This window comes from Camelus bactrianus, chromosome 7 (assembly GCF_048773025.1).
Source record: "Camelus bactrianus isolate YW-2024 breed Bactrian camel chromosome 7, ASM4877302v1, whole genome shotgun sequence".
NCBI classification, from domain to species: domain Eukaryota; kingdom Metazoa; phylum Chordata; class Mammalia; order Artiodactyla; family Camelidae; genus Camelus; species Camelus bactrianus.
In genome coordinates this window covers 60069839-60096488 of record NC_133545.1, presented here as the reverse complement: position 1 = coordinate 60096488, position 26650 = coordinate 60069839, and the positions used below count along the sequence as shown (strand labels likewise).

Below are 26650 nucleotides of genomic sequence, written 5' to 3'. Positions count from 1 at the left end.
GATGAGTGAAATCTGGAATAAGTGGACACTTACAGAGAAGTATTATTTAATAAAGGTATTCAAGAGTAAAGAGATCTGGTGTTTCCAGCTCTGACTTGTCCACTGAGTGGCTCTGAGCTTAGATAAGTGCAGCCCTTTCCCTGTTTATGGGTAAAATGCTGGTACATTTCTTATCCTGAAACAAACATGTGTGATTGTCATTGTTAAAACAACAAAGTTAAAAGAATAAAAGCTTTTCACACCACAGAGAAGTCTACATTTTATTGGCAACCATCTTAGTTCACTACAGCAAGGCAAAGACCCTTTAATTTTGTGTGTGTGTGTGTGTGTGTGTGAGAGAGAGAGTGTGTGTCAGCGGGGAGGGAACAGGGCTGAGAGAAGGGTTCTCAGTTTGTCTTCCTTGCTTATTACCTGGCGTAGGCAAGTGACGAATGAGAAATCTCTCACACATACCTCTATGGAACATTTTCTTCAAGGCCTCATCTCTCCCTAAACCTAGTTTTCCTAATGCTCTATCCAGATGTCTTAGATCTTCCTCGGATTTCTAAATCATTCTAGTCATATATTTCTAAACCATTATGCTTTCTTTACCCTAATCTGAATTTTCTGTGCTCAGTGATTTTATTCCTGCGTCTTTTACATTTTCTTTTCTGCAAAAGGAAGGGCTCTAACTGCTTCTCTTTAGGTTCTTTATATAAGCACTTAGCAAAGTTTTGTTAAGTAAATGTCTCTATAGAATCAACTCCATCTTATCAGAAGTAGGTTAGGGCACAGTTTGTTTTGAGGATTCTTGTGAATCCCAAGACGTGTTCCGAGATTTGTCAGGTCAAAACTGTTTTCATTTACACTAAAGTGTTATTTGTCCTTTTCATTGTATTGACATTTGCAATGATGGTGTGAAAGTAATGGTAGGTGAAACTGTTGACACCTTAGCATGAACTGAAACAGGGCACCAAACTCCCAGTAGTGGCATCAGACTTCACTGCCACACACGTGTAGCTAAAAAGACAAACCGTTTTTATTAAAGAATGTCCTTCATGAAGCAGAAAAAAATACTAGTTATCCTAAATCTTTAACCTTGAGCACATGTCTTTTCTGTGTGACAAATGGGGACATATAAGGCACTTCTGCTGCTTACCAAAGCCCAGTGATTGGAGAAAAGCATTTGTGCAGTGTTTTGAGTTGTGAGCTGAATTAGCTGCCTTTTTTCAAGAAACACTACTTTTTACTTGAAAGTACAATTCATAGACAGCTGTGGTTATTCAGGCTTGGTTATTTGGCAGACATTTGCTCAGAAGTCAATGACATGAGCTTCACTTCAAGTACACAATTCACAGTATTTGTTGCTAATGATGAAATTTGAGCTTCCAGCAAAAATCAGAGTTTGAGGAAACTTATATCTGCCACCATGAGCTGGCCGCTTTACCATACCTAAAGACTCTTCTAAAGAGTTTGCTAATGATAGTACCAAATTTGAAATTTGGGTACTGTACAATGAAATGTGTCAATATTTGAGAAGTCTGCATAATTTTCTAAATAACCGATGCATGTTATCAAATCATACAAGGATGAAAGATGCTTTCAGAGTTTAAAAGAGACCAATGGATTTTAATGTAATGAAGTAAAAGATTCATTGGTTGGTGTGGTTTCAAATTGAGATTACAGCGAAACTTTAGGAAATTGTTGATTTGAGTGTAATAGCAACGAATATTCACAATTACTTCAAGAGGCTATTCAAAAAATCCTCCTTTTTCAGAATACACATATATGTGAGACCAGATTTTCCTCACAACTCAAATAGTATTTCACAGCAGATTGAATACATAAGCAGCTATGAGAATCTGGTTGACTTCTGGATCAGAGAAGTGAAAATATAAAAGAAATACCCTTTTCTTGCAATTTTTCTTGTCTTGGAAAGTATGGGTATTTTTTCACAAAAGTTTTATTTTTATGTAACAATCTTGTTGTTATTTTAAAATTAATTATTAAGTATTTAAAGGTTTATCTGTTTTAATTTTTAACATGCTTAATGTCAATGGATGTAACCCATGTAAACAAAAGCTCCTTGAGGTCGCTGATAATTTTTAAGAGTATCAAGGGATGCCAAGACCAAACATTTGAAAATGCATCTACAGCATAAGTAGACCGGGCCTGGGCACTCCCCCAATGAGATGGATTTTATGAAGAATTTTGTTTTCATAGTACAGTGGCTGTACAAATTTAGCATATAACTCTCCCACATCTTTCATCAGCCATCTCCCTCCCTAGACTCCTCTCACCCTCTTTTTATTGACAGTGTGATGTAGTTGTAAAAATGGTTGTGGTCCCATCCACCCCTTTGGAGTGGAAGGAGGCCTCTGTATTATAGAAGAAGCCAGGCAGGTGAAATGAGGTTGTGAAAGATCAAATTTCTTAGGTGTACCTAGTGACAAATGAAAAGTTCAATAGCTGATAGTGAAGAGCTGACAAGAGCAATTGTTTTCAGGCAGGAAAAGAGAACTTGTTTCTGGGTAGTTTTTTCAACGAGTCTGGCAACAGCTGGGCAGTGATTTAAACCTCATAGGATTCTGACTTAAAGCTTAAAAATACATTTGCATATGCTAGTATTAGAAATGGAATCTCAAACTGCTGCCAGCTTAGACAACCGAAAGGAAATAAAGATCTAGACGGTTCAAAAGCTAAGCCTCGGTTCAAGTTCGTTACATGGCAGCTGTGTAAACACAGCTAAACCCTTTGCTTCTCCTCTGCTGGGCCCTTGGTTCTAAACAGGACCAAACCACCCCATGATGATATGTGCAGAAATGGAAGCGACGGGTCTCACTGCTGGGTTCCAGAAAAGCCAAACATTTTCCTTTCTCCGTGAATGTGTGTGGACTGAGAAATGTGGAGGAGATGCAGTGTTAACTGAAGGCAAGGGCAAGTGTACAATGACTTTTGTTTCTTCCTTCCTCAGTGTCCATGTTTTTCTCTTAGGTTTTCCCCCTTCCTTCCTCTCCCTGTTCCTTCCTCATAAGACCATGAGCCATTTGTATGATGGAACAGCAGGAGCGACCCTCCCTGTAACTAACTTCTTAACCAGAGAAGACACCATTTCTCCATGTGCCTCTCCATCCTCTGGGGGAAGTGGTAAGACAGGAGAGGAAGCCTACCTGGGATGGCTTGATACATAATTCCTATGTTCAATGGAAAACAGAAGAATTTTACTACTGTTAAATTAAATGACTACATTTAATTGTTTAAACATATTTTTTCTTTGAGTCACACCTCTTTAATCGCACATCTTCCATTTTATAACTTAGATTGAGAAGCATGCTATATACCTTTAATGTATTTCTCACTGTAACATTTTCATTTTATTTTTTAAATGAGTATAGTTGACATACAACAGTATATTAGTTTCAGGTGTGCAATATAATGGTTTGATATTTTTACATATTGTGAAAGGATCACCAAAGTCTAGTTTAACATCCACCACCATACATAGTTACAGAATTTTTTTCCTTGAGTTGAGAACTTTTCAGGTCTGCTCTCTTAACAACTTTCAAATATCCAGTACAGTTTTATTAACTACAGTTGCAATGCTGTATGTTACATCCCCATGAGTTATTTATTTTCTGACTGGAAGTTTGTATTGAAAGTTTGTACTTTGGATCTCTTTCCCCCATTTCACTCACCTCCTCCTCCTCACCCCCCACCTCTGGCAACCATCAGTCTGTTCTCTGTGTCTATGACCTTGATTTGTTTTGGTTTTTTATTAATTTTTTTTAGATTTAGATCATTTGCAGTGAACTTTGAGTGATGGCTTTGGTTATTGAATTAGTGTGGAATTAGTGATGGGGAAAGCATTGGTGGGGTCAAAAATAGTAATAATAATTTAAAGAAGAGGAGGACAAGGAGCAGGGGTAGAAAGAAGAAAGCAGAGGAGGAGAGAGAAGAGAAGAAGGAGGAAGAGGAGAAACAACTTTTTTTAGGTGTTCAATATTTTAACCACCTGGTTTTAAGCTCTTGACTTATATCGATTCATTTACTTGGATCAAAAGGATGGCAGTTTACTGAGATCAGAGATGGGCTGGAGCAAAATTTGTGAGAACTGAGTCCTTTGGGAGGGTGGGTGGAGAGGAGGAGGAGTCGTGAAACAAGGGGATAAAGGGTGAACCAGGTGGAAAAATGAAATCGGAAGTAGGGTGTTGAAATTTGAAAAAGGTTACAGGGGTTGGAAACTGGTGTATGGAGTCCAGAGTAAATGGAGCAGCTGATTTGAACCTGGAGATATATGTTGTCAGGTTGGGGCAATCTGGAGGGCAAGAAAAGAAAGAAAAGAGGTGAAATGGGATGGTACTCAGTGATAGTAAAGCTGGAGGACTTGCAGGAGAGAAGGCGCAAAGATGGAGGAGAGAAGGCGCGAAGATGCAGATGTGAGAGGAGATGTGAATCCTGTGTCGGGCAGGTGAAGGTAGGTTTCAGGGAATGTGGGCAACAGGAATGTCACCTGTGGAAAGCACATTCAGAACATGGGGCTCTGCTGTGAGGAGAGCTGAGCAGGCGTCATACAAAGTGCATCCACTGACCCAGGGATGGACGGAGCTGTGGTGAAGGAGCTGTACTTTCTCCTGGGTGAAATTAAGCTGTAGTTGGCTGGTGGGTGGGAGAGTAGTTTGATGATCAGACAGGGAGGAGACTTACACCTCGAGGTGGGTTCAATTTATCTTCTTGACCCCTTGCCATTTGTTAATGAAAGAGACCAGCTTTTTATGTGTGTGAAGTAAGTGAGCAATAATTAGCAGCAGGTAGCTCTGACTCTTACTTTCCTAAATGGAGAGCACCAAAGTTGCCTTTGCAATGTTAGCCACAGGAAGCTCTATAACTCATGTCCCCGGTGCTTGGCTCCTCCATGTGCTCGTTTGATGTGCAGGGAGATTTAGTGGGTAGGACTGGCAAGCCCTCTGGGAAAACCTATGGAGCTCAGTGCTGACACTGCATTTAGTGCCACTGTTTCAGGCATTTCACCGTGTGGAAAGGCCCATTCATTTACTCTAATGTGTACTTTCCAAGCCTTTTATAAGGCACTCTCTTGAGATTTCTTGTTCTCCCAGGGGTTGATGCAAAGTGTCTAGTTTGGAATAGATCCAAAAATCTGTTAAGTGGAAGGTGCTCTCTAGCTGTCTTTTAACATAGTGCTTCCACTGCCTTTAAAAAGTGAAGGGTTATTTGAAACGTCACTATGTAATATAATTTTTTAAAGTTACCTTAGAGTTTTCATTGTTTATTTTAAAAATATTAGCTGTCTGGGTGGTTATTTAAATGACCAACATTGTCAGAAACCTTTATTAGTTGTAAGAAGACCTTTGCCTTTTGCAGAAATGTACTAAGAACACACCTTACTTCCCACTGGTGAATGAAGTCCTTTGCAGGAAAATTATAACAAATACAGTATATTCTTGTGATGTGGTTTTCTCAGTAAGGACCATGATATGTAGATGAAGTCGTGCCAGATACTTTTGGTGGACTGAGAAAGGTAGATAAAAGTTGGCCAATGTGGAGGAGAGGGAAACTTCTTAGGAAAAAAACCTTAGCGTTTCAGCATAGGATGACACAGCTATTGCTTTAACACTAATTTTTCTGATCGGACATTTCATTTTTGATAGCAGAAGAAAGTCAGAAACATAGATTTGATTGGGGAAGAATATATGTTAACTTCTCAGATGGCTTCTGGGCTTAGGTTCTCATTTTCTCCTATCAGGATTTTTGGTGTTGAAAATTATTGGCAAAGAGTATTTTAGTGGTAAACGTTACTTTGATCAGTTCTATGGCTTCTCCTGGGGAAAAAAAAAAAACAGAAGATCTAACTACTTGGGTCCATATTCTTCCATGCCAGCCATCAAATTGGAACGTTCCTTCAGGCAGAATGGTTGCTTTCCGGCTGGCCTCAGTCACTGGTTGGTTTCCTCAGGTTGTCTACCTGGCACCTCTGGGACAATGAACTTGTGACTCAGGTTAAACAGTGCTTGGCAGGTAGATGCCGTTGAGCTCCATCCCACAGCCCCAGCCCCCGTCCAGCTTCTCCCTCCATCCGCACTACTGTGTCTCTGAATTCTTCCTGCCTAGAAGTCCTGTTGATACTTAAATTATGACATGCTGGAAGTTTTTTCATCATTTCATTCTTTGACTTCTCTTCCCAATTTTGCTGCCATCTTCTTGACTCTCAGAGTTGAATCATTACTGAATCTTCCTCTTTTGCTTTCACATCTAAAGGCTACCAAGAATCCCTTCTGCCATCTTGGCTGTGCTCCCTTCGGTCCATGTTCCCTCCGCATTCTGTCTGTACGTTCACCTACAAGACCAGCACACGTGCAGTCGACCCAGGTCGATGTTGGCACTGGCCTCCCAGCAGCTGGCTTTTTTCTAGTTTCTGCTCCCATCTGTTTCCCATGCAGGAACAAGAATAGGTTTAGGCAAACTTGTATTCTGTTTTCACTTTGTCACTTTCCCTTTCAGAGAGCTGCTGTGATTTCCCCTCCCTCATTGCACCCACTAGAACTCACTTTTCTATTTTCTCAAGTCTTTACCACTTGCCTGCACCTGTCCATTCTTACCAACTAAAGTTTGTATTTCTTGACTTGGATTCATTCACATCTCTGTCTGTTGCATGCAGCCTGCTGGTTCTCTCCTCCACAGTCCTTTGCGTATCCTGTCCTCCCGTCCTGTGCTATTTCCTGACCTCATTCTATATCCAGTTCAAATTCTACCACTTCCTCAAAGCTCAGCCTTGCTCGCTCCACCAGATCTTCATGCTTCTTTTGTTCTTCATCCCCTCTGAACTTGTACACTGGCCATCACTGGGGCATACGTTTAGAGCATGGACATGTTGAATTTAGGTTCTGCCATGGATGGGCTATGCAGTCAGGTCTTGCTGAGTCTCCTTCATCTGTATTGTGAAAAAGGCATTAGTAATAATATTGGTCTCCTTGGATTGTTGTGCTTAAGTGTAAAAATGTGCAGGTGTCTGGCACTCAGTAATCAGTAAGTCAGTCTCCCAGGGAACATCTCCAGGCACGTCACATGCTCACAAGTTTGAGTTATGCACTCCTTGAAGGAAGGAATCTGGTTCTGCTCATCTTTGTACTCGGATACCTTAGAAAGTGCCTAGCACAGATTAACTATTTAGCAAATATTTGTTGAGAAATGAAGAGTGTGCATGAATAGCAGAGATTGGTCATTGTGATTATGATTGTTATTACTTCACAAATCTTTGCCATCAGACCATGAGCAAGAATATGTACAGTAGGACGGACAGTAGGAATATAGTACTTCCCAACTGCATGTATTCATCTGAAAGTGTCTTCTTGATTACCTTCTAAAGACAGTGACAGGAAGTGTGAGCATTTTTCATGCTTGGCGTTCTTTGGTTTTTTGCCTTCATCTCTGTCGTCTACTTAGGGATACATTACATATTCATCCTAGTTGCATGCAAGTAATATGCAAATGAATACTCATAACATTATGGTTAGTTTTTTTTTTTTTTACTTTATTTTAGGAATTTGGGTCAGAGAGAGTTCTTCGTTTTTCAGTATTTTCATTTTCTTAGCTTCTAGTTGGGAGCACAAAAGAGACAAATTGGTAATTGGTGAGAGTCTTCTCCAATCTCATTTTATTTGAAATTTCTGGCACCATCACCACTAGGATCACCTTCACCATTAACATTAAAAATCTCATTGAGATAAATTTTCTCAAGAACTTGCCATGGTGTTATCTCTTAATTCACATGTTCGCAAACCTCTTTTGCTTTGAAAAGGAAAAGTGCCAGGATAAGCAATATTGCATTCAGTATGCAAATGAAGGTTTTATAGAAATAGGGTTGTACTGGAGATGAAATTAATTGTGACAGTTGAGGAGGAGTTTTACAGAAAAAGCAAGATTAACATGTTAGGTCTTCAGTGGCTGTCTTCCCTGATATCAGCATATAATATTAGGTGAAGTGAAATCTCCATGTGCCCCAGCTCAGTGGAGGAATGTTTATTGAGCCTGTAGAAATTTGAACAGGGCACGTCTCTGAGAGTTTATGGCAGCTGATTTTCTTTCCTCGGTGTGGGGATAAATTGGTCCATTGTTGTCTAAATGGGAAGTCATGATTTCCATTTTTTGATTCTCTTATTTATTTTTTGTTTATTTGTTAAGAAACTTGTACAGAAAATGTGTTACTTATTATGAAGTAAGTTGCTATTATTCTTCAGACCAGAATAGACTATAACATTGTATTTTTTTTCAAATGTTATGTCTATATAAAAAGGGAAGATTTTATATAGAGGGAGACCAGATCTAACTTAATTTGGTTTTTTTTTGATTCTTTGACATAGGCTAAGGTATACAATCTGTAATTGCCAAGAAGTCATATTTTCAAGCTGGATTTCCTTTTGAATGATTTTTACAATGATAATACAGAAAAGTTATTTGTATATATTCACTTTTTTTCCTTTTCCTCCAGGGAAACCAGCATGTCTGACAAAAGTGACTTAAAAGCTGAGCTAGAGCGCAAAAAACAGCGCTTAGCACAGATAAGAGAAGAGAAGAAACGGAAGGAAGAAGAGAGGAAGAAGAAAGAGGTAAATACTGTGTGCTGGGGTGTTGTGGGGGAAAAGGAAAATCACTTGATTCTGAGGAGCTGGTTAAATAGATAAAGAGGACCCTCTAAAAGAATGCTGTTACAATACCTGAATAAAATGAGTGATGTCTACACACTCAGAATAATAAGATCATTGCCATCTGCTGTGTACTGGTCAGGCATCACCTAAGTGGTAGATTGCATTTGGTGCAGAGGTCCCCAAGCTCCAGGTTTACACCAGACTGGAATAGAACCCTGAAAATAATCTGTGATATCTCTGTTGTTAGAAATTCTTTAGCCTTTCTGTGTCTGTTTTCTTTCCTTAATATGAGAATAGCAGTATATTTATTTTGTCCAATCATGAGGATTAAAAAAGTTAATCCTATAAAGCACTTAGCAATTCCTAGGATATAGTTAGTTCTTAATTAAGTGTTAGTGTTAAGGGAAGGTTTTTTTTAAAAAAAAAAACTATTGGCCAGAACGTTTTAGGAGAAAATTAGAAAATGATGCCAATGGACTAACATGATTTCCCAAGTGTTTACATTTTTCAGGGTAAATAAGAATCTTAGGTCTGGTAAAGGGAAAGCTGTATTTTTCTCCCTGGTGAGAAGGTGGATAGTTGAGTAGTTCCTGCTCCATGGACATAGAATTATGAGCTGTTAAATCTAGAAGAGATTTTAGAGACCTTCCACTGAGGCCCCTCTTTATGCCAACAAACCAGCAGAAACCAGAGGTGGAATGTAGATTTTCTGTCTGCTGGACCCAGAACCCGGGACTTCGATTCCCAATTAAATGCATTGGTGCCTGAGCATGTTCTTTTTCCTACTATCTCAATCCAACAAATAGCTTATTTTTAATTCTCCAGTTTGCTGTGGCAGTGTAGAAGTAGCCCACATCTTGTACAAAAGCCAGATGCCAAAGATATTTTTGAGTACTTTTCTAAGAAGGAAACTTCATATAGTGTGATATGCTTGCTTGTACAGAAACCAGAGCTGCTTCCCTACTCAGAGTTTTTCTTTCAGGAAAAAAAGAATGTATTTTGATGCCTTACAATCTAAGCAAGTGTTGTTTCATACTATAAGGCTGGGAGACCAAGGTAAAAAGATTTATAACAATTATCTTCCAATGAAGTAAAACATAATTGCTGTTGCACTCTAGCCTCCTGCATCTCGCATCTCTTGGTACTGTTACAATTTGATTGATGCCGTGGTTTGTTTGTCCTTGACAGGGAGCATAATGTTTTTCCTTCAGAGATCTTTGCTGTTACATAGGCAGTCTTGAGTGAAGTAGAGGTGAGAACTGACAAGGAATGGCTATTCATTTCCATGCAAAGCCAGAAAAAGCATTAAGTTATTATGCTCCCTTTCCTTCAAATGTCAACACTTACTGGAGTTTTAAAGCACCTGTTATCCTTTACTAATAACCGGTTTCCTTTTAAACTGACATTCTAATATCCAGCTTGAATTCCATAGAATTACCACGAAATGCGATGTGATATGAGAAATCTGATTCCAAATTATGCTGTCTGCTTCATCTTTGTCATTTTACACATTTTGGTGGGGATGGGAATTACAGGCAAACAAGACTGATTGAAACAGGCCACCCTTTTTGTTCCTACACCAAGCAGCTTTGCCTGATGGGGATTTAGCTTGTTATGCAGCAGACAGAGCCCTGGCAGATTGGGGGTGGTAGGTGGTAGGGAATGTGGAACTCCTGGACTCTAGGCATTCCTGGGCCTCTATCTGGTTCTGGAATTAAAGTCACATAGTCTTAGTTTCCTCATTTCTAAACTGACAGGGTGGTTTAAGACTGTGATCGATAGCCTGACTCTCCTCTACGGAATCCTGTGGCAACAGAGTCCCAGCCTCCCATCCCCAAAGTTTCTGATTGGAAATATCTAGATAGGGCCGGATTTTGGGGTCCATTGAGCTACGGGATCTTTGAGGTCTGTCCTGGCTTTAAATTCTGTCCCTCCACAGCCCATTTCCCCTGCAAAAGATCTTTCCTTGGGTCAGACTGTGATAACTCGGTTTGTTCTGAGAAGCCAGTGCTGTGAGACAGAAAGCAGTAAAACTCAGTGGTTTTATACCAGTCTTCAGGCTGAGTGTGACTAGGACACCTGGCTCTCCCTCTCACAGAACATCCTTGAGGGAGTGTGGGACCTCTGTGAACCTATTTTCCCTTCTGTAAAGAGGACAGACAAGTGGGTCCTTCCTCATGGAGTTCTGTGAGGATCCAAGGAAGTACTGTGGAGGATAGAAAGACACAGAGTCAGGAAGAAACAGCTGTTGCTCTGCTTCTGAGATGGGCCCTGAGTGGGGCCCATAGAACGGCTGCGTACATAGGTCAGGATCACTGCTGGTGAGATCATTTTTCAAAAATGCCCCATTATTGGAAGGGTCTTACAATTCAAAGCCCCTAGTTGCCTGGGATTATAGCATTTAGTAGCCAAAAGAAACCTGGAAGTAATCTATTCTGATCCTTCTTTTTCAAATGCCCTTAGGCCCCTGGGTACTAAGCTTCAGAAGCAGTCCCCCTTTATCTCCAGTCTCAGGAAAGAATGCCTTTTCCAGCCAGTGGTCCAAATCAGAAACCTGGGTGCATTCTTTCACCACCCCTTCTCCAGCTTACACTGATCATGGGTGCTGGACAGGCACAACAGCTCTGCCCTTTCCCCTCCATTTCCCTTCTCCCTAAAACTACGCTCCAGCCTGGCTACTCACGGTTCAACTTGTGGGACACCCTCTCTCTTCTTTCTGCTTTCACTGTTCTGTTAACCACATTAACCATGTGAATGTCTCTTCTTCTAGAAAGCCTTCTCTAAAACTTTTTTCCAGCTGTGACTGAGTTAGTCCTGTACCCTCTCCTTGACTTTATCAACATATTTAGCACCATTTGCCTGTTCATTTGTCTTTCTCTCCTAACAGAGCAACCCTTTTGGGGACAGGGTTAATATTTTTTCATCATGGAATCAGTGTCTAGCATAGATCCTGCCACATTGTAGGCCTTCAATAAAGGGTTATAGAATGAATGAATGAGTGAATGAATGAACACCTAAACTAGTTAGGTGGGTCTGAGATGCTGGTCACAGACATTCTTTCCAAGCATTTGGAATGCTTTTCTGCAAATTTCCTTGGAAGCATCAGATCCTGTCTGTGAGATGCTTGTAAACTGGCCACTGTTATCAGTTCCTGAGTTTAACATTTTCTAGTTTTTTGTTGTTTGTAGAGAGTGAGAAATAGCCTTAAGCTTGTAAGTTTGATTTAAAAAAAAAATCTGCTTAGGCTTATAATTTAAATAAAACAACTTTAGAATAAAAAGGAAACAAAATGCACTCTAACGCCAATCTGAGTGACTGTGTTTGCCGTGACTGAAAACTAGTGTGAATTGGGACCACCCAGATTGACTGTCTCCACAGGATCCAGAAGACTGTGGACATGTATAAAATTACCACTTACTGCATCTTTGGATGTTAACTGCCTTCTTGGTTGTGGTGTTATGGATGAAATCTGATTTTAAAATAAATATAGTGGCCACCATTTAAGACACAGAAAAAATTTCATGAAAAATTGGCTTTAGTGCAATGAGGTGTGCATAATGGGGCCACCCTGAAATTTCGTCCTGTCCTTGGCCTTCTGTTGAATTGCTGCAAGGAGGGGTTGACAGGGGTTTCCTGGCCTGTCCTCACTTGTACCTCTAACAACTATGGAGCTGTCTTTGGGAAAAGTGACTGACAATTCTCAGTTGACGGATTTTCTTTCTTCAATTATGTTCTCCCCTCTGAGTCTTAGCTGTGATGACTCTTAAACAGAAATACCATTCTCTGGGAAAGACACCTAGCATATTTTAAATTATTAGTATGCAAAATCACTCCTTATTGAGTCATTAAAATATATTGGGACTCTAGTATTTACATGGAAAAAAATCAAAGATTTCATGACTAGGGCACTTGGTATAACTGTCTTGGATGAAGTAACACATTGTTTAGTTTAAGGCGCTAATTGGTAACAGGAACTGCCTTTATTTCCAATAAGCCCCAGTTGCCTAAGTTCCCATTTTTCATGGTCAGCTTTGAGTGTTGATAGCTTTCCTAAGCTTCTGATAAATCTAGATGGACATTTATCCTTACTAGTATATGTCATTTTATTGTCTCTGTCCTTGAGAATTAAAAAAGGCAGAAGGCAGAGAATGAGTGGTAGAGGCACCTTGTATAGTGGGAGTGGAATTTTGGTGGTGGCATTCAGGTGGGCTATTTTTGCACAGTGTCTGTCCATGCATGTTGACATGTGATTTATGCTCTAGTATGTTTCTAGAACACTTAATGATTAAAGTTAGAATAAATTAAAAAAAACATATTCATAGGACATACATGATAGAAGGTTATAGATAACATGCCCTATGTTTATTCAAAAGGAAAAGATCAGACATCTTTTTCTGTTCAGTCTGTGTAAGCTCCATTAGAACTTCATGACCATGGGGACTCGTTGAAAGGATGAGGAAGGGTTAAAGATTTTTTGTTGTAGTTGCTAGGATGTAGAAGTGGCTTTGCTATGAGCACTGGGTCACTGGAAGATTGTGTGACTCCTTCTAACAGTGGTGTTGTAAAGGGGCTTCCTGAGTGGGGTTTAGTTAACGTATAATTCTTATATTTTACAGCTATAGAATAACAATTACCAAAGGCAGAGTATTTGTTCATTTAACACGTTTTTGTATTGAGCACCTACTAAGTGTCAGACCTTGATCTAGATGTGGGGATATAGTGGTGAACAAAACAGACAAGCATCTGCTCTCAGTAAAGCTCACAGTCCAGGCGTGGCTTAGGTCTTCACTGTAAAGCCATGCTACTCCGTATTGGCTTCCTAAGACGAATTTTGCTTGTCTAAGTTTTTTCATTTGTATTTCAGTAGTGGCAGCGATAATTCCCTTTTCTTTCATTTCTCCACCCACTCTTTTCTTTGATCCTTCTTTTAACTTTATACTATGTGAATGTTGATATAGATCCTCACTCTGCAAGGTCCTTTTTCTTATCTTACTTCTGTCTTTGCCTCTGTAGTATGCATTAACTTTGGAACTTGCTAGTGTAAATGTTGAAATGGGAAAAGAACGTGAACTTTGATATCTTCAAAGATCAAGCTGCCATTTTAGAATTTTGGATTACATGAGAGTGCCTGAATGTTCCAGTGCCCTCGTTAGCCCTGACTGACCCCCATAATGGCAGCTTTCCCTCTGATGACAGATACACTTAAAAAATACGAGTGCGTTTTAAGCCTGAGGCAAATAATAGTGGAAGCATTGAGCCCAGAACTATGTGCATAGATGCATTTTGTTTATAATTGGGGTGTAGGTTACCATTTGGGAGTAAGTCAAAAGTTGCATGAACTCTTTCTGCTTTAGATACCAGGATAGGAATTACACTTCACTGCTTTGAAATGTACTTTGTGCTCCTGAAAGAGGTAATGTGTCTCTTAGATGCCCAGCTTGCCCCTGGGGAGGAAGGTGTGTCTGATAACTGGATAATTGGTTTTTGACAAGCTTTAAGACAGCTTCACTTCTGTAAACTCAAAGCCTTGTCATGAAGTAGCTGCACATCAAATAGGTTGTTACCACATTTCAGATGTAGGGCAAACATCTTGTCTTAAGTAGTAATTGTGTTATGAAAAAGAAAAGAGACCCAAATATTTAATTCCTTGGGAATCCCACCACTGACTTTCTTTAACCTGTATTTTGACTTGTCACTATCCTGCAAAAAGACAGACCGGGCATTGGATCTGACTATAAGAGGCTCCCACAAGATACATTTTTTAAGCAGAACTTGGGGAAAGAATGTCTCTCTCCTAAATGATTTTTTGTTTTATGTTTTTATACACAATAATTTTCTCCTGTGAGTTAATACGTATAATGGAAGCCTATGAGAATCAGAATTAAGTAACCATACTTACATCAGTATTGTTCACATGCCTTAGTAAACATTTTAGTTTGGCTTATTTAAACTATGGTAAACTTAGATTGCTGGTACAATCATATGTTTTACAGTTACAAATTTTCATACCTAATTTTACTTTTTAGCCAAATCCCAATAATTCCTTGCTTGCATAATCCCAAACATAGGCCATGAATATTACAAACACATACTCATCAAGAAGTGATAATATGTTTTCCCAGAAGGGACAAGAAATCTAAAACAGCAGACAGTTTTTTTTTTTTAATCCAAATCCCAGTTAGAAATACTTTGCCTTGATGGTTTCTTCCAAAACCGAATGACAGAAATTCTCATAGCATGTGATAGAGGCAGGAAAAAGCCTTTGACCGAAAGAGAAAGCACTGAGTTAGTAATTATTAAATGGGCCAGTTACAGTGTTTTTTCATCCTTTATACACATGATTATATCTATTTACGACGTTTGCCTGGTCTTTGCTGCCATGCATTTACCATTTTCAGTTTCAGACGGGAAAAGCATACCTTTAGTTCTGTTACTCACCTTTCTTTCTGGCATTTACTTTTTGTAGGCTGATATGCAGCAGAAGAAGGAACCAGTTCAGGACGACTCTGACCTCGATCGCAAACGCCGGGAGACAGAGGCTCTGCTGCAGAGCATTGGGATATCGCCCGAGCCCCCGCTAGGTACTTACAGCGCTTTGTGCCTCTATTTCCTCAGATTTGACTTGCATGGGATATATACCATGTCCAGTAGTTTACTGTTCTTTCATGTCTTTTTTTCTTTAAAGAAATGCTTTGACTTACGGTTCAGGTGTATTTATTTTTGGAATTGAGGGGGCTGGAAGGAGATAGGGGGGACAGGTTGTAGCGTTGTTGACAATTTGCTGCTTGTTGGCTGATTTCTGTGGTCAGCCTTCTCTACCATGTTACTATGAGAGTGTTTTGTACTTGATAAATGAGTGGCCATATGGTAAACACAGGAAATCTTGGAATTAAAAAAAAATTGTTCTTTATTTCCATTTCTGAATCCCAGCCTCTCTCTGCCAACCTAAATACTGTGAATCTGGTTATGAATTTCATAACTACCACCGGCATAGAGTTATTCCATGATGAGAACAGAATGCTTCTTGGGAAATTTGAAGGAAAAGTTAAAATGGTGACAGATTAGCAGCTAATTAACAAGTTTAAATCTATTTGACTTTGTTGTATATCTTGGTTTCATTGCTCATTGGCATTTTTACCGCAGCACCCCCCTTTCCAACTCATTCATTCCTACTTAGTTATCCCTGATCTCATTATATCACCAGGATTTGAATATTGAACTGTTTGTTTTATTTGTGTTGAAGGTAGCTTGTGCATAACATGTTTATTCTGTCACTTAGCTCTATGTCTCTCATGTGATGTTATTTTTCTTTATCCATTTGCTTTCCATACATTTCAGAATAATCCTAGGGTGTCTGTAAAACTATGTGATATCCAATATAGTTTAAAAAAACTTTAAAAATAATACATAACATATAAATAAATACAGTATCAGGTCCCCTTTTATAAATGACTCATCTTTTAATTCTATCATTGGCTTCATATTAAAATAAATTATTTATTTCCATAGTTACTTAACAATAAAAATTATCCCATGTACAACAAATTTGCAAGTATTTATATCAATATAAATAAGAAAAAGGAATATATAAGTCTACAAATTATTAAATATTGCTGGGTATAACTTAATGTATGACACAAAACTAGAACACCATGAAAAAGCATTTTATACTCAACCTTAATTTGTAGTAGGTAAAATCATATGTCTATGATGAGCCAGCAATGATATAATAAATCCCAATAAGATGTTGGTTATTTTTGTTAGCTTCTTTATGGTGTAGAAGATGTAACCTATGGGATATTTGAGTGATGGACCTTCTTTGAGGAGCTGATAAAAATTTTTATTACTTAATTGACATGTGATATAAAGTAGACACTTTGCAATTATATTTTTGCCTCAAAATAGCCTTCTAAGTTTTATTGCAGTGTGAACACTGGTTAAACACAGTAATAGAATGTCTGTTCTCTCCTGTCCTGCATAAAACCAGCAGTTAAACCTTAAGAACAAAACGGTTAAACACCCCTAAACCATCACCACATTCTGAACTATCCCTGCCAAGGGGCCCTGGCAAAGGTGGACCCCTTTTTCAGTTTTCATCCATCTCTCTGACTTATAGCAGAGGATAATCAGTGAATTAATTGTGGGACCACATGAAAATTCCTAGTTTCTTGACAGATCTGCCGTTGTGTTACAGGATTTGGACAAAATAGTTAAACCCTTTACCCTATTAAATAAATAAAAGGAAATTGCACATGATTGAAACCAAATGGGAATCTACACTTATGTACTGAAGTTTCTTTCTGCCCATATGGCTTTTTTGGCATTTGTGATATTGAGAACCCGTTCTCATCTGGCTTGGAGCCATCTTGGCTATTTGGTGTACCTTCTATCTGAAGGACATTTGGCTTGTGTCTGAAGGATAAAGAAAGTACATTTGCATTTCCTTTAGCTTTTTTCTTTTATTATCTTTGTTCTCAGATTTTCAGCCTGCACTGACCTCGATCTTTGAACTTGTTTCTCCTGTCTGCAGAATGGCAGTTTGCTTCTGCACACACGGCAGTGCTTTCTAGAGCTGCTGGAGGTGGAGGCGGAGGAAAACAACTCCCAAACACAGTGAACAGTGCAGTGGGATGAAACTATTAATTAAGTGTAAAAATAAATCAGCCTGGCATTCTCCTTTGTTTTGAAAGAGATTTTTAAATTACCAGGTTCAACATTTACCCTTTCTCTGTCAGTCTCTCATAGCAAATGCAGTTTATATTCCACGGACAATAGATTTCCCTTCAAATGCAGGCATGTAGCAGACTTTTCTGACTCTCCTTGACCATTTAAAATTGTTCAGTATCACTTGTAATCTTTTAAAGTTTTATAGACACCTCACTTTATTTTTTAAATAGGTCACATCTATACTAACAAAATAAAGTGGAGAATTAGAATTATCTGGATAGTTCATGCTAGAAAGATATTTGACTTGAATTATCTGGATAACTATTTTGATTCTCCATTTTACTTTGTTAAGGTGGACATGGCCTTAGAATCCCTAAGTTAATTCTGGCTAAATTCATTTCAAATTTTAATTTCCAAAATATGAAAAATTCACTTGACTTTCTTCCTTTTCTTTTCTTTCCTTTTTTTTTTTTTTCCTCTTTTTTCCTTTTCCCATCTCAATCTCTCCTGGCCATACAACCACTTTAATTTGGGCCCATTTGTTTTGATTTGTCTGACACTGCTCTTCCCCAGTGCAGTCGCTGCATTTTTTAACATGGGATACCTGTTATTTTCATTATTTAGTCCCAACCCCTATGTCTCCCTCCTCGAAATCAGTGAGCACTCCCAGTGAAGCTGGAAGCCAAGACTCAGGCGACCTGGGACCACTGACAAGGTAAGAATTGTCCCTTTACAAAGGCCATAGTGGGATGTCAATAATGCAAAAACAAAAAACAAAAAACCAACAAAAAACACCAAACAAAAAAAGGCTTGAAAGCCACACCACCCTATTGGACACTGTTAAATGTGCATGTATCTTCATGTATCAGTCATTTTATGTTTATATCTATGGTGGCTTGCTATTTTTGGTGGCAGAGCATTGATTTTGAGCCCTAGAAATGATAAACATTTATTATCCTTCCATGAATGGGCTACTTTAGCACTATATGTCTTATTTGACAAACACAAGTATATCCATTAGCTTAGGGCTTAAAGAAAGCAGGGACTGACCAACGACAAATGAGATATATATCCAGCTTTTCATTCTACATTGGCTTTGGTTTCCATGAGAATCTTTGTGAATGGAACACTGAGATGTTCTAATCCTAGATTTAATTTTTCAGACGTCTTGTTGGTTTGCTTAATAGAGTTGACTAATTTGAGAACTTGGTCCCCAAAGTGTTTTTATGATCATCAGGATTGACTGCTCTGTTTTTGTCCATGGCCAGATTTTTATTACACTAGGTATACTCAAAGATTATGTAACTAACTTCTGAAAGCAAATATAGGCATTCTCTAACTTGACCCCTGAAGGAGCATCCAAAAGTAAAAATGTGAAGAGAGAAAGGAGAAGGCTCATCATATGCACAGAGTCACGGTAACTTTCCTAATTCAGTTGTCTTCAGCAGGGTTCCCATGTGCAGGTGCCCAAGGCAGGTGATAGAAATGAGTGGGGAGTTGAAGGGCCAGTAGCAACTGGTTCGCAAGCACTCCCTTTATAAAGGTCTGATGGTCTCCTCACAGCTCAGGCCGGTTGAGCTCAGGTGGGAACATGGACCTAGGTTCTGCACATCTTTTAAGTTTTCATGAGAAGCTAAAAATTTAAGTATTTATTCACAGTCTCCTAAATGTTAATGACTTTGTTAAAAGTAGTTGTGGGCCAGATTTGGCCTGTGAGCTGGCAGTTTGTGACCTCTGTTTTTGACTCATTTAATTAAAAAAAAAAAACGTAAAATATGTTAATAAAATTCCAAATAAAAGAAACAATTATCCACAGCACCGCCATTCTAGCAAATCAGCCTTTGCCTCGTCGATGGACCTTTCAATCCTTGTCTACCTGTGTACATTTCTTGTTGCCATATATGTTCCTGGTAGAGCGGTATACAATTTTGCGTTTTTCTTTTCTCACTGAACACGTTATCATGAGCGTCACCTTCTGAAAGTACATTGTTTCCATAGAGGCCTAGGTGATTTTGGTAGAGAAAAATATGAAAATGAGAATAGTCTAGTATTAGCCTGAGCTGTAGGGTCTTTTGCTTTCTGAAACCAACATGTAAGACTGAAATTATCTCACCAATGTCTGTCTGTTGGTGTGTTTCAGACTTGAGTGTTGTTTTTTTTTAGGGGCCTTTTGAAAGCAGTTGACACTCCTTTTAATTTGAGAAAAATGAAAGTAGAGGCTTTTGTGGGCACCAGGCTGGTTTAAGTTAGTAAATCGCCTTTGTGATTTGGGGCAGCACACGCCTTCTCTCATCTTTCACTTTGAACATTTCAAAAGGTCTTTGGCAGGGAGGAAGTAATAATAACACAGTTATGTAAGAGCTAACATTTATACAGGAGCTGGCCCAGAACAATCACATTCCCCAGGGGGTCCACCGGCCTCTCATTAAGTTAATGTATTTGCCTGTTTCTGTACAGCGATGGCGTTGTGTCAGTCATCTTAGTGACAAGGGGTGCAGCGGGCAGGCAGCATGAAATACTACAGCTGACTTCATAGCTGATGAGCCCTTTTGAAAACTTTCTAGAGGAAGCTGGCCTACGCTTTTAGCACTCTGGGGACAGCAGCAGTTACTCCTTCAGGGAGGACATCACTTCATTTCTTTCCCCTTCTTATGTGATTTTTTTTAACTTAATCACTTTGGAAGAAGTGCTGTCTTCTCCCACCACACACAAACTCCAGCTAGCTTCAGTTCTTTATAGGAATGTTCTAGCAAGAGTAGGCAACTAGAAGTCAATGAGTAGATCCCTTGCTAAGTGCAGTTTTCATGGGGATGCAGAGAAATTGGCATTGAGCAAATGATGATTTTCAGAAAGACTGAGCATAAAATTGACTTTGAGGAGAAGGCATTAGGAATAGCTTAGTAAATCTTGAGCTTGTTTTGAACTTAGGAATGTTCCACACAAGTCTATGTTTTTGCTTCCATAAAATACACAGGAGAGTTAAATTTCAGAAGAATGTTATATATCTTTTTTTAAAATTCCTCTTGGAATGACTTTTTCTGTAGAAGAAACATCTTTGAAAACAGTTACTGTTAACTTTAACACTTCATAAAACATGAGACTGAGAAAAGAGCTTGGTAATTCCTAAGAATATAACTCTATAGTCATAAATTTGCATATTTTTGTGGAATTTGGACTTTCTGAAAAATGGAAAATCTTTCAGAAGATAACTTAGGAATCAAATGAACACATCTGGTCCTACCTAAAGGTGCACATAAATTCTGTCATTTGTTTGCCAAAACTTCAAACTAAAACTACAGTTTTCTTTACAGATCCAAAATTGGCAAACATTTCTTACATAATCCCTGTAAGCGATTAATTTGAAAATTGGCATACTTAATGTACCCTATTACAAAGGAAAGGTTAAAATAGTGCTTTAAAAAATCAAATATAACAGAAATTTCTTTTATTGATTTTTAAAGAAGTTGGGTAAATTTTCTAGAATGAGTGAATAGAGTAGAAATACTTAATAATTTTTCAATTATACTAGTATGATTTAACTTTTAAATTCAAAGTGTCACAATTTGTTTTCCAGTTTCTGCTTCAGTTGTTATGGCCTGCTTCTCATTTACAATTTACATTTGTGGTGCTTTTCTCTTTCTCTTAATTAGTTCTGGTAGAACCAATTAATCATTGATCATGTAATCATACTGGACGAAGAACAAGCTCTTGGGTTTCAAAAAACCCCAATTATATTAATAAAATTTTTGAAAGACAAGTTTTACATATAAATGTAGATAAAAAATTCTAAACATACTATATGCAGCTAGAATCCAACATAATATTAAAAGAATATGTTATACTTAATTAGGATTGACTCAGAAATTCAAGGATACTTTAGTATAGGAAAATATGTTACCATAATTCAGCATGTAAAAGGGTCAAATACGGAAAAGTATGTACTGAAATGGTACTTGTCAAATTTAAACATCTATTCCCATATTTTAAACTTAGTAAACTATGAATACAAATGGTTTTCTCAATATGATAAAGAATATTAAATTCAAACCAATAGCCTACATCTTTTATACACAAGAATAAAACATTAGTACTTTATAGCTCTTAAAGTACAATCATTTATGTTTAACTGAATATGTCTCTCTTCCTCAGGGAATGACAGGTTCCTTGAGAGCAGGGAGTAAGTGATATTTGTAGTTATATCCATATTGTAGGTATTTGTTAAATGCTTGTTGAATGAATAAAGTATCATCCTACTTTCTATGAATGAGGACACAGGCACAGAGAGAATAATTTTCTCAGGTTCACGCAGAATGTTAGCTACAGTGCTAGTTTTAACATTATCTCTAACAATAGTTGATAAAAGTGATACATGACCTACTCTATAGATTAACAGTAAAAAAATTAACATCAGTAAAGCACTTGGAAAGAAGTCAGGCACATGTTAGATATGTGTGAGTTTTAGCTGTTACTCTTATTTTTGTTCATACTTTGATTTAGGCCAGCCTTTAATCCCTAGCATCCAGATATTCAACCAGAAATGAATCTGTCTAAGAGATAATCAGTCCGCATTTGTTCTTTTCACATGGATGGCTCACAAGGGGCTTTGCACTAGGGCTTTTCTCATGTTTGGCTGAGGTTCGCTTGGCTTCTCAGTGACAAAGCTGTGTTAGAGGTCGTACTGGCCTGTAGACACTAGGAAAGGGTACTGACATCAGAAAGTATGCTGTACACCGGGGCATAGGCTCCACCCTGTCCCAAACCTGCTTCAGGAAGAAAACTTTTGAAATGATTTCAAAGGTAAAATATGTCTCAGTGTGATAACATATTGTGCAATCTCTTGTTACAATAACACCCATCCCATAACATCCATAACCAAATACTCAGAGGGGAGATTACTAATGTTTGTCTTTTGTGACAGGCAGCATGGGTTGGGTGGATAGTAATACGATTAATTTCTGTCTTCTTTTTGGACCCTCTATGGTCTTAACACCATCACTAAGTTCTACTCTCCAATCAATCAAGGACACTCAAGCTCCCCCCCACACTTTATTTTTAATAATCTTTTATTATTATAGAAACAGTATCTGTTTATTTTATACAGTTAGAAAATACAGACAAGCAAAAATAGAAAAATATATTCCTACCACCAGAGATTAGCACTCTTAATACCCTAGTGTATATTCTTTCACACAATATATATATCATGTATATGATAAATGATACTATACTATACAAACTTGCTTTTTATTCAGTTATCTCTATTTTTTCATTTCAATACATTTTCATCTTATCTAGCATCTACACTATCTTCAAATTTCCCATTGTATTTAAACTTGATGCCTATCTTCCCAGCTATCAGCATCTATTAATCAAAACCCTTATATCCATTGATTTTTTCTAAGAAGCTGAGGCTTCCTCCCAAGGGGACCTTAAATGCAGCACCACAAGAAATGTCTTCCAAGGGGGAGGGTATAGCTCAGTGGTAGAGTGTGTGCTTAGCATCCAGGAGATCCTGGGTTCAATCCCCAGTACCTCCATGAAAAAAAAAATAAATAAATAAATGAGTAAATAAACCTAATTACTCCCCCCAACACACACACACACACACACACACAAACACAAAAAAATGTCTTCTGTAACACTTAGCAGGAATACAGACGTACAAAGTGAGTAGATTAGATAGAGGTCTTTCGGGCTTTCAGCCTCATGTGTACTCCAGATGTTTGCTTGCTGTTCTGTTTGAATGTTAGGCCTCCATATAATTAAGTTTTATGTTGACAAAATTCCTTGGTAAAATTCAGATATTTGATAAACTCTGCCTTTTCCTGATCTATTTACTGCCTAGTGAACTCTGAATTCACGAATAAGGAAATTAGAATAATTTATTCATGGTTAACTTGTGCTGACTGCACCTGGTCACCACCTTTTTTTTTCTCAGTGATTTGAGGAGAGGAAAATGTGCTCAAGGGCCACATGGGCTTAATGCCCAACAGAAAATCCTCAAGACTTTCAACTTTATCCACAATTGGATTCCGTGGGATACTCTGGCACTATATGAACCTCAAAAGATTTTTAACTCTTTTTGGTGAAAACTTCACCATCTTTTAAGGTTCTCTGATGAATCAGAGGCTAAAGGGAAGACATTAAGGAAATTTATTAACATGTTAAAATACTGTATATACAAAATTATTGTAATTATCATTATGTAAAGAGAAGTTGACAGGATGCTTCCATCTAATTGACTAAAGGGAGACTGAAATCACTGATTCAAGGCTGATTAAAAGTCAATGTCTTTGAAAATTAGAGTGTATACTATAGGTTTTTCACTTTATGTAGCGCAGCGGCTGACTAGTTAAAAATTGTTGATACCTTACTGCTCTGTGTCAGGCAGAACATACTGTATATACCCATATGGTTATAGTAGCACGGTAAGCATCTATTTTTAACAAGGGGTCACTGAGCTTTCTTCTAGAGAGACTGCTTATTTGACAAGATTTGGGGAAAACACATCCTTGCTCTGTAATGGGAAGTCTCACATTTGTCTTTGAATCCAGCTCAGATGGATTTCCTGTACGGCTTAGTGTGGCCTTTATCACAGCTCTGTATTAAGGCTTTGCTGTTAACCAATAGAGGGAAGATTCTCGCACAGTAAATTAAGAAAGAGGCTTTTTAAAAAGAGCGTGGTATAAATATGTATTGCACTGTTAAAATTTTACTCCTGACATTGGAAAATCTTTATCATTATCATTGCCAGTCCAAAGTACGGAAATCACCGGGGCTGGGAAGTAAAACATTCACTCGTTGTTTAAATGTCATTCTTAATTAATTGACATCATGTTAATGACTATGACAGATTAAGTGATATGATGGATTTTAAAATGTCCTTATTATTTAGTGTATTGCCTTTAGAAATGGCTCTTAGAAAGATAGAAGTTGGGGATGACATTGACTGGAGATTTTCTGTTCAGCACTATGCTCACATTGGCCCAAACTGTTTCTTTATCTGATTAGTGACTAGTGATTTGTTTGACAGAGAAGACATGTGGAGGAAGGGTCCAGAGAAACTGTGGGACTCAGAGGGACTCAGTATTCTGCCCTTGAGCTGCCTCTCCACCCCAAAGAGAAAAGGAAAATATGAAAAGTTGAGTTCCAATGCAATTGCTTCAGGGACTAGCAAAAGTTGCTAAGTTCATTTGGTAGAGAAGGTAGCTGGACTTATTTTTATTCTCAGCACAAACTAGCATTCTGGCCAGCAATTTTTTCCCATTTTTATGGAAAAATAATTGACATCCATTACTGTATAAGTTTAAGATACACAGCATGGTGGTTTGATTTACGTATGTTGTGAAATGTTTACCACAGTAGATTCAGCTAACACTCGTCTTCTAATATAGATACAATAAAAAGAAAATAAGGAAAAAAAGGGAAAACATTTTTTCCTTGCAATGAGAACTCAGGATTTACCATCTTAGCAACTTTACTATCTACCACACAGCAGTGTTAGCTTTAGTCATCATGTTGTACATTACATTCCTAGTATTTCTTTATCTTATAACTTGAAGTTTGTATCTTTTGACCACCTTCATCCAATTCGCCCTCTCCCCACCTTATGCCTCTAGTAGTCGTAAGTCTGATCTATGAGTTTGATTTTTTTTTTTTTTTGGATTCCACTTATCATTGAGGTCATATAGTATTTATCTTTTACTGTCTGATTAATTTCACTTACTGTAATGCCTTCAAGGTCCATCCATGTTGTTGCAGACTGTAGGACTTCCTCAATTTTATGGTTGAATAACATTTCATTATATATACATGTAGGTATATATATATATACCTACTCTTGTATGTGTGTATACATACCACAACTTCTTTATCCATTTATGCATTGAGGTCAACATTTTCAAGATAGGCTTTCCTTCTTCAGTGTGAAAGTGAGCCTGAAACTTCTCCTGGGATTGCGTGGTGACATCATGCCATACAAGACTGTGTTCTTTGTAAGTGGCTTGGTAGAGATGAAGGGAGTCAGGCAGACATGCCCTGATTTATTCTCTCATTTTTTCATAAAGAAGGTAAAAACGATTTCTTTGGGAATCAACCTGCCCTTACATGTCACGTCATCTGCAGAAAAGGCAAATAAAGACCTTTCATCTGTTCATTCACTCATCTATTCTTTCAATGAATAGTTGAGAGTTTATTGTGTGTATAACAACACAAAATAAATACTAGAAACTGCAAGGAATAGTAAGATGAGGGAATTATTCTTACTTCTAAAGATCCTGCTTCCAGTAAATTGACATATTTAATTTGAAACCACCTAAGGAATTGTTTCTATGTAGTTACAGCTCTCGCATATTTGTACTCACAGGAGATGAGCAATAATGCCATAAAGCATTATTCCCAACTCATCTATAAGTAATCTGTATAGTCTCGTCGGACAAGTACTTTTGATTCTCACTACCCTACCTAAGGTCTTGACACATATTAGACACTTGGTAGCTATTTATTGATTTGTGTGTGTGTGTGTGTGTGTGTGTGTGCATGTGTGTACACACATTTATGCACATGCACAGCTAGCAGAAAACTTAATGGCATGGGTTCAGGATGAGTGGAGAGATGAGGACCCAGGTGAAAGCAAGATAGTTCAAGGTTGCTGAACTCATTGCCAGAAAGTAGACTTTGCTCAAGGGGAGCCACTGGCACTGGTTACAGGACCAAGGTACAAGGAGAAGATTTCCTCACAGAAATAAGGGAGAAATGCAGTTACTGGGCACTGAGCAAAAAGTTAAGATGGGGCTAACAGCATGCTTGGCTTGATGCTGAGGCCCCTTTGTAACAGTGGCTTTGTAACAGTGCCCATGACATCCTTCAGACCATCTTCAAACTTGGTCTTAAAGCCCGATGCAGGGCTACTGTTGAGGTCAAGTGGGTTGTAGGTTGGCAAAGAGAACAGTGAAATAAGAGGTGCAGGCATTTCTCTATATTCTTGTCCCATAGAGAGACAAGTTATTTATGAATAACGTTGTTGAGGACAAATATATTTAGAGAGCAAGGCATTTGAGCTGGGCCTTAAATAGTACATATGGTTTGCACAGATAAAGATGGGAGAAAGGGCATTCCAGATAACGGGAGAGGCAAGAACAGAGGGAAATGGGCGGGGTGGGGATGGGGGCGTAGGTAGGAGGAGTATTGGGCGTAGAATGCACGTTAAGAAGGCAGCTTAGAAAGAGATCAGAGTCTGGGAGACAAATACGGCCTTTGAGATAGATGAGATCCCTGGCTCCCATGTCTGGTGGCTATATGCTGAATTTACTTGGCAGCAGATTAAAAACACAGATACCTAGGGC

General features: G+C 38.3%; 1 protein-coding gene across 3 annotated transcripts in view; it reads left to right on the top strand.

The window, feature by feature from the left end:
- DYNC1I1 (dynein cytoplasmic 1 intermediate chain 1) overlaps positions 1–26650 on the top strand; it is a 377849-nt gene that overhangs the window by 105392 nt on the left and 245807 nt on the right. For all 3 annotated transcript variants that reach the window (XM_045508648.2, XM_010972445.3, XM_010972429.3), the window contains 3 exons: positions 8483–8600; positions 15106–15220; positions 17931–18021. In XM_045508648.2, coding sequence (XP_045364604.2) covers positions 8493–8600; positions 15106–15220; positions 17931–18021 — 314 coding nt within the window. In that variant the 5' untranslated portion in view covers positions 8483–8492. The remainder of the gene's footprint in view (positions 1–8482; positions 8601–15105; positions 15221–17930; positions 18022–26650) is intronic.